Here is a 14478-nt window from a genome sequence, read left to right as displayed (position 1 = left end):
GCCTCAGCCATTCTTGCTCATTGCCTAAAAGAGAAACATTGGAATGCATTCCTTGCCCTTGAATCTCAGTTGGGTCTCACATTCAGTAGCCTTCCTCCCCACCCTGCATTCTTTTCTGTGTTCCCAAGGCCCTGCCCAGTTCCAGGAATTCCCCTCTGCCTGCAGCCCCTGTACCCCCACCTCCATCCCTAGCCCTCCTAAAGTATAAAAAGGTCCAGCCCCTGTGGGGTGGGGCCTTCTGCCACATGTCCTATCTTGTGTATGGTGGCAGTTGGTCACCCACCTCCTTGAATTTATTTTCTCTGAATAAATTTGGTCTGGCCATAAATTTGTATACTGCCTCCTCTCTATTTTGCACCTCCTTTCCTGACAACACCAAGTGCTGATAAAGATGCAGAGAATTTGGATTGTTTATACATTGCTGGTGGGAATCTAAGATAGTCCAGCAGTTTTTATTTATTATGAAGCTAAACATGAAATAATATTACAACCTAGTAATTCACTTTTTTTTTTTTTTTTTTGACAGGCAGAGTGGACAGTGAGAGAGAGAGAGACAGAGAGACAGAGAGAAAGGTCTTCCTTTTGCCATTGGTTCACCTCCAATGGCCACCGCGGCTGGTGCGCTGCGGCCAGCGCATCACGCTGATCCGAAGCCAGTAGCCAGGTGCTTCTCCTGGTCTCCCATGGGGTGCAGGGCACAAGCACTTGGGCCATCCTCCACTGCACTCCTGGGCCACAACAGAGAGCTGGCCTGGAAGAGGGGCAACCAGGACAGAATCCGGCGCCCCAACCGGGACTAGAACCCGGTGTGCTGGCGCCGCAAGGCGGAGGATTAGCCTAGTGAGCCATGGCGCTGGCCTAGTAATTCACTTTTAGTCATTTAACTCAGTGAAATAAAATTAAATTCACACACAAAAAAACACTTAACTGTCCAAAGTACCTTTGCGAATAATTGCCAAACATTAGGAACTACCTAGATGTCTGTGACAGGTGCATAGTTACAGACAACAGGGAGTAGATTCAGCACAAAGGAACAAACTGCTGCTGCTTGTAACAGTGAATGAGTCTCCAAAGACAATGCTAACTGACAATGCCAATACCAGCAGGTATCTAACTTATGGACTCCATTTATATAATATTATGAAATGACAAAATTAAAGAAACAGAAGACAAATTAGTGGTTTTACAAGAACAATGCAAAGGAACAATGGGATGATTAAATCACTTGTATTTTTTTTTTTTTTTTTTTAGGATTTATTTATTTATTTGAAAGAGTTACACATAGAGAGGAGAGGCAGAGAGATATTGTTCATCTGGTGGTTCACTCCCCAATTGGCTGCAATGGCCAAAGCTGTGTCAATCCGATGCCAGGAGCTTCTTCCGGGTCTCCTGCGTGGGTGCAGGGGCCCAAGGACCTGGGCCATCTTCTACCACTTTCCCAGGCCATAGCAGAGAGCCGGATTGGAAGGGGAGCAGCTGGGACTAGAACCGGTGTCCATATCGGATGCTGCGCCATAGCACCGGCCCTTAAAAAGAAAACAGGTCTCCCACACTGGTGCAGGGGCCCAAGGATTTCTGCCATCGTCCATTGTCTTTCCAGGCCATAGCAGAAAGCTGGATAAGTGGAGCTGCTGGGACTGCAACCAGTACCCATATGGGATGCCAACACTGCAGGAGATGGCTTTACTCACTAAGCCACAGCACTGGCCCCAGACATTTGTATCTTGACTATGGTGGTGGTTACACTAACTACATACACATACGCATAGGAGTACAAGTGAAACTGAATATATCAGAAAAAGATTGGCGGACTGTATCAGTGTCACTATCCTGGTTGTGATGGTGTACTCTACCTTCTTAAGGTGTTATTGTGAGGAGTCAGATGGATTAATAGGCAGTCTGGAAATTGAGGGGGGAAAATGTTCCCCCAAAAGTTATCCTTAGCAAGGCTGCCCACTCCTTGGGAGCTTCCAATCTTATTGTGAGAATAGCAAAGGAGTGGTGACTCCACCTTCCTGAGCTCACAGTTTATTGTGAAAACAAGATACCCATTCCACTCTTTGGATGGCTTTCATGTATTATCCAGAGCAGGCTAGACAGGATAAAGGATTGCAAATCAGGTCTTCAGATGGGTTTTGTCCCTAACTTGTAACTGAAGGTAACTTGTAACTGATTGACCAATCTGATTGGTCAGTTTTTTTTTTTTTCTTTTCAAAATTGTCCTTAAAAACTCCATTGCCAACAGCCCCCTCCATGCAGCTCTGGCTGGAGCTCTTAGACTCTAGTAAAACTTGCTTTTAAATCTCTCTGCTTATCTGCTTAGAGTTTCTTCTTCCATGTGAGACAAATGGAGGTAATATCTCCACCTCAATCTCATCCCAATCATTACTATTAAAGAAACTGGGGGCTGGTGCCGCGGCTCACTAGGCTAATCCTCCGCCTTGCGGCGCCAGCACACCGGGTTCTAGTCCCGGTTGGGGCGCCGGATTCTGTCCCGGTTGCCCCTCTTCCAGGCCAGCTCTCTGTTGTGGCCCAGGAGTGCAGTGGAGGATGGCCCAAGTGCTTGTGCCCTGCACCCCATGGGAGACCAGGAGAAGCACCTGGCTACTGGCTTCGGATCAGTGTGGTGCGCCAGCCACAGCGCACTGGCCGCGGCAGCCACTGGAGGGTGAACCAACAGCAAAGGAAGACCTTTCTCTCTGTCTCTCTCTCTCACGGTCCACTCTGCCTGTCAAAAAAAAAATTTTTTTTTAATAAAAAAAAAAAAAAAAAAACTGGGAGGGCCAGGGCTGTAGCTTAATCCTCCACGTGTGGTACCTGCATCCCATATGGGTGCTGGTATGTGTCCCAGCTGCTCCTCTAGTGATCCAGCTAACTGCTTACAGCCTGAGAAAGCAATGGAAGATAGCCCAAGTGAATGTACCCCTGCGCCTGTGTGAGAGACCTGGAGGAAGTTTTGGCTCCTGGCTTCAGACTGGCCCAGCTCCAGCTGTTGCAACTATTTGGGTGTGAACCAGAGAATGGAAGACCTTTCTTCCCATCTCTCCTTCTCACTGTCTGTAACTCTACCTCTTATATAAATCAATAAAATCTTTTAAGGGGCGGTGCTGTGGCTGAGCGAGTAAAGCAGCTACCTGCAGTGCTGGCACCCCATATGGCCCCGGTTCAAGTCCCAGCTGCTCCACTTCCTATCCAGCTCTCTGTTATGCCCTGGGAAAGCAGTAGAAGATGAACCAAGTCCTTGGGACCCTGCACATGAATGGGAGACCTGGAAGAAGCTCCTGGCTCCTGGCTTTGGATTGGCGCAGCTCCATCTAGTGCAGCCATCTAAGGAGTGAGCCAGAGGATGAAATCTCTCTCTCTTTCTCTCTGCCTCTGCCTCATAACTCTGCCTTTCAAATAAAATAATTTTTTAAAGATTTATTTATTTATGTGAAAGTCAGAGTTACACCAAGAGAGAAGAAGAGGCAGAGAGAGAGAGAGGTCTTCCATCCATTGGTTCATTCCCCAATTGGCTTTACGGCCGGAGCTGTGCTGATCCAAAGCCAAGAGCTTCTTCCAGATCTCCCACTCTGGTGCAGGGGCCCATAGCAGGCCATAGCAGAGAGTAGCATCGGAAATGGAGCAGCTAGGACTCAACTGGTGCCCATGTGGGATGCCAGCACTGCAGGAGGCGGCATTACCTACTGTTCCGTAGTGCCAGCCCCCAAAATAATCCAGTCTTTTTAAAAAATCTTAAAAAAAGGCCGGCGCCGCGGCTCACTAGGCTAATCCTCCGCCTAGCGGCGCCGGCACACCGGGTTCTAGTCCCGGTCGGGGCGCCAGATTCTGTCCCGGTTGCCCCTCTTCCAGGCCAGCCCTCTGCTGTGGCCAGGGAGTGCAGTGGAGGATGGCCCAGGTGCTTGGGCCCTGCACCCCATGGGAGACCAGGAAAAGCACCTGGTTCCTGGCTCCTGCCATCGGATCAGCGTGGTGCGCCGGCCGCAGCGAACCGGCCGCGGCGGCCATTGGAGGGTGAACCAGCGGCAAAAGGAAGACCTTTCTCTCTGTCTCTCTCTCTCACTGTCCACTCTGCCTGTCAAAAAAAAAAAAAAAAAAAAAAAAGGAAACTAGGCAAAGAGTAAATATGATCTCTCTGTATTGTCTCTTACAGCTGCATATGGGCCAGCGCTGCAGTTCACTAGGCTAATCCTTTGCCTTTGGCACCGGCACTCCAGGTTCTAGTCCCGGTTGGGGCACCGGTTCTGTCCCAGTTGCTCCTCTTCCAGTCCAGCTCTCTGCTGTGGCCCAGGAAGGCAGTGGAGGATGGCCCAAGTGCTTGGGCCCTGCACCCCATGGGAGACCAGGAGGAAGCATCTGGCTCCTAGCTTTGGATCGGCGCAGCGCGCCAGCCGTGGCAACCATTTTGGGGGATGAACTAACGGAAGGAAGACCTTTCTCTCTGTCTCTGTCTCTCTCACTGTCTAACTCTGCCTGTCAAAAAAAAAAAAAAAAAACCAACACAAACGACTGCATATGAATCCATAATTACCTAAAACTACAAAGTTTGATATAAAAAAAGAGAAGGGGAGCCTTTTTTACCTTAGGGTATCAAAGTAAGCTACAAAAAATAGAATAAACCACACAGAACAGGTTTATTAAAAATAACCTGGAGGCAGGTACCACATCTGGCTGAAACATGAACCTTAAAAGAATTACTAATCAACCTTCCCATACACTGATCTAATATAAGTGCTCAGTGTTAAGTTCTCTCTTGTTTGATTTTTTCATAGCACTTAATTGTTTGTTTACATGTAAACCACTACCACCTCACTAGAATGTGAGCTCCCTGAGGCAGATAGATTAGGCCTGCCTTGTTCAATCCTTCCCGCCTAGTACCTGGCACTAAAGGCACAGTGGGAAGAGAAAAAAAAGACACTATGTATCCAGTGCCTGGTTCAAGTTCCAGCTGCTTTGCTTCTGATGCAGTTAACAGACAATGCACACGCTGGCAGGCTGCAAATGATGGCTCAAGTACATGGGTTCCTTCCTGGATTGAGTTCTGGCTCCTGGCTTTGGCCTTGCCCAGCCTTAACTATTTCGGGCACATGGGGAGTGAATCAGAGAATGGAAGAGCTCTATCTCTCTGTCTCTGCCTTTTCAATAAAGTGAAAATAGGGATGCTGTGGCTTAGTAAGTTAAGCTTCTGCCTGCGGCATCCCATACCTACTCCTGGCTGCTCCACTTCCCTGCTAATGGCCTGGGGAAACAGCAGAGGAGGGAATCAATGGCTTGGGCCCCTGCACCCATGTGGGAGACCCAGAAGATGCTCCTGGTCGTGGCTTCTGATTAGCCCAGCTCCAGGCATTGCGGCCACTTGGGGAATGAACCAGCAGATGGAATAACTCTCTCTTCCTCTATCTGAAACTCTGCTTCTCAAATAAACAAATCTTTTTAAAAAATTAAATGAAAATAAGTTTTAAAAATTTTAAAATGAAACACACTAAGTTTATAATGAGAAAATACAATCTAGGAAATACATACTCTTGCATTCAAGAAACAATCTAGTAGACACATATAAACACACACAATACAGCACAGAAGTTGTTAGGCTGTCACAAAACACACCAAACACCGGAGTAAGGGAAAGAGTTTATTGGGGAAAACCCAGCAGTCTGGAGGGAAAGGGCGAAGAGGGAAAAAGAGAGAGAGCAGAGAAGAGACACGAGAGGGGGAGAGGAGAGGAGAGCAGAGAGCGCAGAGAAGAGAGAGTGAGAGAGAGTGAGCAGGAGAGAAGAGAGCCACATGTTCAGGAGCAGGTCCTTTCAAAACTTTGCCTGAGGGTGGGGGGTGGGCAGGGAAGTAGGAGCAGCGAATCCCACTAGGATGGGAGTGGAGCTTGACAACAGCGGTTGGGCCGTGTGGCTACCTGGCTTCTAGCAATGGCAGCAGCGGGGTGGGGGTGGGGGAGGAGGCGGGTCTAGAGCCTAGGATACTGTCAGGTGTAAATTGCACCATAGATAAAACTGTGCTATTTTCCTAACAGAAGTAAAACCATTAAACGTTGAAGTAATTTAGAGAAGGAAAAGATTAGAAGGGACTGGAGTAGCCAAAGAAATTTCATGAGCGCTGGGACTTGACATAAACCTTTTTCTTCTTTCTTTTTAAATTAATTAATTTATTTGAAAGAGTTACACAGAGAGAAAGAGAGACCTTCCATCCACTAGTTTACGCCAAAATGGTTACAACAGGGGCCTGTGCTGTGACATAGCAGGTAAGGCCACTGCCTGCAGTGCTGGCATCCCATATGGGCGCAGATTCAAGCCGTAGCTACTCCACTTTAGATCCAGCTCTTTGTTATGGCTTGGGAAAGCAGTGGAAGATAGCCCAAGTCCTTGGGCCCCTGCACCCACGTGGGAGACCCAAAAGAAGCTCCTGGCTTTGGATTGGCACAGCTCTGGCCATTGCGGCCAATTGGGTAGTGAACTAGAGGATGGAAGACCTCTCTCTCTCTCTCTCTGTTTAACTCTTTCAAATAAATAAATAAATATTTTAAAAAATATATCACAACTGGGGCTGGGCCAGGCCAAAGCAGGAGCCATGAGCTTCTTATGGGTTTTCTGTGTGGGCGCAGGGAACCCAGTATTTGAATCATCTCCCGCTGCTTTCCCAGGCACATTGGTAGGGAGCTGGATCAGAAGTGAACAGCCATGAACTGAACTGGAACCTAAATGGGATATTCCTGCTGCAGACTGTGGCTTAACCTGCTGCACCACAGCACCAGCCCCGACATAAACTTTTATTTTTGAAATTTTTACTTATTTTATTTACTTGAAAAGTAGAGACAGAGACAGAGACAACTCCAAACTGCTGGTTCATTCCTAAAATATCTCCAAAGCCCAGGCAGGGCCAGACCAAAGCTAAGAGCCAAGAATTCCTTCTGGGTGTTCCACATGGCAGGGAACCAAATACATGAGCCATCACCTATCACCTCCAAAATCACATTAGGAGGAAGTTGGAATCAGAAGCAGAGCCAGAACTCAAAACCATTCACTGAGAAATAGAATGTGGGCATCCCAGGTAGCAATCTAACCTCTATATCAAACACCTATCCTAAAGAGATTAAGACAAGAAAGAAAAGATTAATAGTGGGTTAAAGCCCCGGCCTGCAGAGCCAGTAACTCATAAGGCCTCTAGCTAAGGCCCGGCTGCTCCACTTCTGATCCAGCTCTCTGCTGTGGCCTGGGAAAGCAGTGGAAGATGGCCCAGTCCTTGGGCCTTTGCACCCATGTGGGAGACCCAGAAGAAATCCTGGATCCTGGCTTTGGATCAGCTCAGCTCTGGCCATTGCAGCCAACTGGGGAGTGAACCAGCAGATAGAAGACCACTCTCTCTCACTCTACCTCTCTCTCTAACTCTTTCAAATAAATAAAAAATAAATCTTAAAAAAAAATTAATAGATCAATGAGGGGTGAGTGGCACTGTAGCATAGGAGGTTAAACCACTGCCTACTGTGCTGGCAGCCCATATCGGCACTGGTTCAAGCCCTGGCTGCTCCACTTCTCATTCACCTGGGAAAGCAGCAGAAGACAGATGAAGTGCTTGGGTCCCTGCATCCATGTGGGAGACAGAGATGAAGTTCCTGGCTCCTGGCTTCAGTCTAGCCCAGCCCTGGCTATTACAGTCATTTGGAGATTGAACCAATGGATGAAGACTTCTCTCTGTCTTTGCCTCTCTCTCTCTGGCTGCTCCATTTCTGATTCAGCTCTTGGCTTTGGTGTGGGAAAGCAGTGGAAGATGATCCAAGTCCTTGGACCCCTGTACCTGCGTGTGAGACCCAGAAGAAGCTCTTGGCTCCTGGTTTCAGATCAGCTCGGCTCTGGCCATTGCAGTCATCTGGGGAGTGAACCAGTAGAAGGAAGAACTTTCTCTCTCTCTCTGGCTATACCTCTCTCTTTAACTCTGTCTTTCAAATAAATAAAATAATTAAAAAAAAAAAAAAAAGACTGCCAGCTTCTAAAAACAATTAGAAAATTAAAAATTATAAAATTTTACAAAATAACAAAAATCATTAACAAAATACTAAGAAACCAAGTCCAGCAACATACAAAAAGTATCATACACTATTACTAAGAGGAACTGTATCCAGAATGTAAATCTATATAATATATATATAGAGAGAACAAAACCACATGACCACATCTGTGTATACACAAAATGGTAACAAAAAAATCTGACAAACTTTCATGATAAAAAACATTCAACAAACTAGGAACATAATAAAGCTTCCTTAAGTAACTACAGAACATCAACAAAAAATACAGCTACCATTATAATTAATGGTGAAATACTAAAAAGTTTTCACCAAAGATCAGGAATAAGACAAGGCCACTTGCTGTTGTTACTTCAACTCAACATTGTACTCCAAGTTCTTGCCATGGCAATCAGGCAAGAGAAAGAAATAAAATGCATTTAGGCAGGCAAGAAAGAAGCAGAACTATGTGCATACACACACACACATATATACATATATGTATGTATGAAATACTCCAGAGAATCAACAAGACTATTCGATGTAATAAATGAGCTCAAGAAAGTAACAGAATACATGCTCTACAAAAATCAGTTATATTTATGCACACTAGCAATAACCTAAAAAGTAAATTAAGAAAACGGGGCCAGCCCTGTGGTGCAACGAGTTAACACCCTGACCTGAAGCACCGGCATCCTATATGGGTGCTGGTTCTAGTACCAGCTCCTCTTCCCATCCAGCTCTCTGCTATGGCCTGGGGTACTGTTTTTGTTTTTGTTTTTGTTTTTTTTCTTTTTTTCTTTTTTTTTGACAGGCAGAGTGGACAGTGAGAGAGACAGAGAGAAAGGTCTTCCTTTGCTGTTGGTTCACCCTCCAATGGCCGCCGCGGCCGGCGCGCTGCGGCCGGCGCACCGCGCTGATCCGATGGCAGGAGCCAGGAGCCAGGTGCTTTTCCTGGTCTCCCATGGGGTGCAGGGCCCAAGCACCTGGGCCATCCTCCACTGCACTCCCTGGCCACAGCAGAGAGCTGGCCTGGAAGAGGGGCAACCGGGACAGAATCTGGCGCCCCGACCGGGACTAGAACCCGGTGTGCCGGCGCCGCTAGGCGGAGGATTAGCCTAGTGAGCCGCGGCGCCGGCCAAGGGTACTGTTAAAATGGCAATATTCCCCAAATGTAGTCTATAGTCAATCCAATCTCTATCAAAATTATAATGGCCTGGGGCCAGCTTCTATAGTATAGCAGGTAAATCTGGCTCCTGGCTTCAGATTGGCGCAGCACCAGCTGTAGTGGCCATTTGGGGAGTGAACCAACAGAAGGAAGACCTTTCTCTCTGTCTCTCTCTCTCACTAACTCTACCTGTCAAATAAAAAAGTAAAAAAAAAAAAAAAAAAAAAAAAGTGTGGTAATGGTGTAGGTCAGACACATACATGAACTAGAACTACTAGAACTTAAGAGCCCAGAAATAAACTCACAAAGGAATGCTCAATTGATTTTCAACAATGTTACCAAAACTACTCAATGGGGAAAATCAGTCTTTGCAATAAACATTATAGCAGGACAACTTCAGATACATGAAAAAGAAAGAAGTGATCCTTTCCTCATATGATACACAAAAATCAACTCAAAATGAATCAAAGACCTAAATGTAAAGCTAAAATTATCAAACTCTTAAACAGAAACACAGGAGTAAGTCTTCAGGATCTTGAATTTGGCAATGAATTTTTAGATGAACACATGACAAAAGTAAACATGGGCAGCTTTTAGGGGTCAGTGAAATTGCAGTATAACGTGATCATGGTAACTGTTGCATAACTTTGTGAATAAACTAAAAAACACTCAACTGTATACTTTATTATTTTCTAAAGATTGATTTATTTATTTGAAAGGGAGAGTTACAGAGAGGCAGAGGCAGACAGAGACAGAGGTCTTCCATCCACTGGTTCACTCCCTAAATGGCCACAATGTCTGGAGTTGGGCCAATTGGAGCCAGGAGCCAGGAGCTTCTTCTGGGTCTCCCACGTGGGTGCAGGAGCCCAAGGACTTAGGCCATCTTCCACTGCTTTTCCAGGCCTTAGCAGAGAGCTGGATTGGAAGTAGAGCACCTGGAACTTGAACCAGCACTCATATGGGATGCTGGCATCACAAGCAGTGGCTTTACCTGCTGCAACACAACACCAGCCCCTCAATTACAACCTTTAAAAGCGTGAACTTTGGGAGTCGGCGCTGTAGCGTAGTGGGCTAAGCCTCCACTTGTGGTGCCAGCATCCCATACGGGCCCCAGTTCTAGTCCCAGCTATTCCTCTTCAGATTCAGATTTCTGCTACGGCCTGGGAAAGCAATAGAAAATGGCTACATGCTTGGGCCCCTGCACCTGCAAGGGATCAGCCCATCTCCAGCTGTTGCAGCCACTTGGGGAGTGAGCCAGTGGATGGGAGACTTTTCTCTTTATCTCTCCATGCCACGCCCAACTCTACCTCTCAAATAAATAAATAAAATCTAAAAAAAAAAAAAAAAAAAGAGTGAGCTCTTTGGTATATGAATTACATCTTATGTTTCCAAACACTTAAAAAAGCTGCATGTAAAAAAATTTGAGGAGCAGGTGCTATGGTATAGTAGGTTAAGCCTCTGCCTACAGTGAGGCACCCAGTATGAGTGCTGGTTTGAGTCCTGGCTGTTCCACTTCCTTTTTATTATTACTATAATTATTATTATTATTTTTACAGGTAGAGTAACAGACAGTGAGAGAGAGAGACAGAGAGAAAGGTCTTCCTTCCGTTGGTTCACTACCCAAATGGCCACTATGGCTGGTGCTGCGCCAATCTGAAGCCAGAAGCCAGGTGCTTTTTCCGGGTCTCCCATGCGGGTGCAGGGGCCTGAGCACTTGGGCCATCCTCCACTGACCTCCCGGGCCACAGCAGAGTGCTGGACTGGAAGAGGAGCAACAGGACAAAACTGGCACCCCAACTGGGACTAGAACCCAGAGTGCCAGAGCCGCAGGCAGAGGATTAGCCTAGTGAGCCGCAGCACCGGCAATAAATTTTATTTTTAAAAGATTTTATTTTATCTATTTGAAAGTCAAAGTTACAGAGAGAGAGGGAGCGATGGAGAGAAGAAAGGCCCTCTATAGGTTGGTTTACTCACCCACTGAACCAAGGCCAGGCTAGGCCAGAGCCAGGAGCCAGAAGCTTCTTCTGGGGTCTACAGTGTGGGTAGCAGGGGCCCAAGCACTTGGGCCATCTTCTGCTGCTTTCTCAGGCACATTAGCAGGGAGCTGGACCAGAAGCGAGGCAGCTAAGACTTGAACCTGCGCCCATATGGGAAGCCAGCATCGCAGGCAGCAGTTTTACCAGCTATACCAGAACACCAGCCCCTCAAATGAATAAATCTTTAAGACATAAAAAATAAATAAAAATCTAGGGGCAGGTATCTGGGTTAGCAGTTAAGTCACCACTTCGGATAGCTATATTCCATGTCAGAGTGCCTGAGTTCAATTCCTAGCCACTCCATTTCTGATCCAATTTCCTGCTAATATGCACCTAGAATGACGGCTCAAGAGGCCAGCATTGTGGCACAGCAGGTTACACTACCACGTGCGATACTAGTATCCCATGTGAGCACCAGTTTTAGTCCCAGCTCCTCCACTTCCAATCTAGCTTCTTCTTAACGTACCTGGGAAACCAGTCGAAGATGGCCCAAGTGATTGGGCCCCTATCACCCACATCAGAGACCCAGATAGAGCTCCAGGCTCTTGGCGTCAGGGAGGTCCAACCCTGGCCATTGCTGCCACATGAGGAATGAACCAGTAGATGGGAAGATCCCTCTCTGTCTTTTCTTCTCCTTCTGCGAATTTGCCTTTCAAAATCATAAATAAAGTTAAAAAAAAAAAAAAAAGTCATGGCTCAAGCAGTTAAGTCCCTGACATGCATCTGGGTGATTCAGATTGAGTACTGTGCGCTCTACTCTGGCGTGGCCCAGCCTTGGCTTTTAGAGGCATCTGAGGAGGAATAAGCAGATGGAAGCTCTCTTTCCACCTTTCTCTCTCTCTGCTTTTCAAATAAATAAGAATAAATTAACAAAAGAAAATTAAAAATAGAAAAAGAAAATAAATAAGAAAAATCAAATTTTAGGGGCTGGTGTTATGGTGTAGGAGGTTAAGCCACAGCCTACAATGCCAGCATCCTATATGGGCACTGGCTTGAGAACCAGGTGCTCCACTTCCAATCCAGCTCCCTGCTAACATGCCTGAGAAAGCAGTAGAGGATGGCTCTCTTGAGTGCTTGAGTTCCCGTACCCATGTGGGAAAACTGGAAGAATCCTGGGGCTCCTGGCTTTGGCCTGGCTCTGCCCCAGCCATTGCAGCCATTTGGAGAGTGAACCAGTGGGTGGAAGATCTCTCTTTGTCTCTCCCTCTGCCTTCCAAATAAATACAAATAAATCTTTTTTTTCTTTTCTTTTTTTTTTTTTACAAAGTCAGTTTAATGATCTAACGATGCTGGAAGGTGGCGGCTAAAGGACTAGTTCTGGGAACAAAGTTTGAGTCCAGAGGTAGCTAAGATATGGGATTCGATCTAGCCAAAGAAATGAAAGTGCAATTCCAGAGATTTTATAAGGCTACAGTCAGATAGGAATCTAAAGGATTGATGATTGAATATGAATAAGAAGAAAGAGGAAAGAAACAATGAATGATGAGAAAGAAGAGTTTGTAGTTTGGTAACAGGACTCTGTCTACAAACTACTGGAATTTTTCTAGGGATTGTTGTATCAAAAATCAGACAAGATGTGGACTCACCACCCAAAATGGACATAAAAGGAAATGGGCTAATAAGGGATTATTCAAAAAAAGCATTCCTTTTATTTTCCCCACAAGAATGAGACACATCAGCACAGGGGAGGTCGGAGCTTTGCCACACTGTGAGTCCCTGGCATCCTGCACACGTGCAGAACAGCTCTCATATAAACTAAGGAAACATCAGCAAAGCTGAGAAACGAGTCCTCCAGAGAAAAGGACAGTACACACTCAAGGGGAACATAATCTCCTTCGATGCCAGCTCTACTTCTCTAAAATGCACGCTCCCCATTCGATTTGCTCTAAGTTCCAGTGGAGCCTTTAGAGATAGATCTACGGGTGGAACCCACGCTGTTCCTATTTTGTCCCTCCTGCCCAGAGCCACTCCTACCTGCAGGTCAATGATCCCACTCTTCTGCACGGGGAGGTAGGTGACTTTAAAGCCCTCAGCTTCAAGTGAACGGCAGGAGTCCAAGACACATTTGTGCTCCGTCTGGGTGGTGATCAAGTGTTTTTTCCGTGACCTGTAGAACCTGGCCACTCCCTGGAAATTGGTGGTGGCGGAAGGAAGAACATAATAAGAGCTGGCAATAAGTAATGACTTCAACCCCACTTGTATGGGGAAAGTAGGCAAGGAGAGTGCTCCGAAACCAGTTCTCTGACAGCAGCTGAGTATCCTACAATCCAATTCAGTCCTTTTTTTTTTTTTTTTTTTTTGACAGGCAGAGTGGACAATGAGAGAGAGAGACAGAGAGAAAGGTCTTCCTTTTGCCGTTGGTTCACCCTCCAAAGGCCGCCACAGCTGACGCGCTATCTGAAGGCGGGAGCCAGGTGCTTCTCCTGGTCTCCCATGGGGTGCAGGGCCCAAGCACTTGGGCCATCCTCCACTGCTTTCCCTGGCCACAGCAGAGAGCTGGCCTGGAAGAGGGGCAAACGGGAAAGAATCCGGCGCCCCGACAGGGACTAGAACCTGGTGTGCCGGCGCCGCTAGGTGGAGGATTAGCCTATTGAGCCGCGGCGACGGCCCTAATTCAGTCCTGACACTATCAACCCAGAGCGAGTGAAAACCTCACAGACTAAAGGCTTAATCCTACAAGACTGCCCCCATTTCAGATGCTACATGCAAGTACTGGGTATTTCAACTCCCACACTTCCACACAGGCGGCTACAAATTCAGGACTTCCCATAGCCCCTTCAGGCTCGATAACTTGCTGGAACAACTCACATTTGTCTTCTACACCAGTAGAATGCACAACACCAAGAGTGAATTCTAACATAGGCTATGCACTTTGGAGGATAATGAGATGTCAATAAAACTTCATCAATTGTAACATTTACCTCTGTGCTGGGTGATACTGAATATAAAGAGTGGCTGTAGCCATAGGAACAGCAGATATTTGGGAAACCTCTGTACCTTCCTTTCAATTTTCTGTGAAACTAAAACCATTGTTAAAAAAATAAAATCTCTTGGGGCCAGCACTGTGCTGTAGCGGGTAAAGCTGCCGCCTGCAGTGCTGGCATCCCATATGGGCACCAGTTCAAAACCTGGCTGCTCCACTTCCAATCTAGCTCTCTGCCATGGCCTGGGAAAGCAGTGCCGGATGGTCCAAGTCCTTGGGCCCCTGCACCCACGTGGGAGACCTGGAGGAAGCTCCTGGTTCCTGGCTTCAGATCAGCATG

General features: G+C 46.7%; 1 protein-coding gene across 3 annotated transcripts in view; it reads right to left on the bottom strand.

The window, feature by feature from the left end:
* Window positions 1–14478, bottom strand: part of NFS1 (NFS1 cysteine desulfurase) — a 33534-nt gene that overhangs the window by 11476 nt on the left and 7580 nt on the right. For 2 of the 3 annotated variants that reach the window (XM_089306820.1, NM_001171334.1), the window contains exon 5: window positions 13190–13342. The exons of the other annotated variant lie outside the window; for it this stretch is intronic. Coding sequence is in view for 1 of the 2 variants with exons in the window: in NM_001171334.1 (NP_001164805.1) it covers window positions 13190–13342 (153 nt within the window). In the remaining variant the exon portion in view is untranslated. The remainder of the gene's footprint in view (window positions 1–13189; window positions 13343–14478) is intronic. 3 annotated transcript variants of the gene reach the window in all.

Source organism: Oryctolagus cuniculus, chromosome 11 (genome assembly GCF_051225735.1).
Source record: "Oryctolagus cuniculus isolate XC-2025 breed Fujian yellow rabbit chromosome 11, ASM5122573v1, whole genome shotgun sequence".
Taxonomy (NCBI): domain Eukaryota; kingdom Metazoa; phylum Chordata; class Mammalia; order Lagomorpha; family Leporidae; genus Oryctolagus; species Oryctolagus cuniculus.
This window is presented reverse-complemented; position numbering and strand designations above follow the sequence as displayed.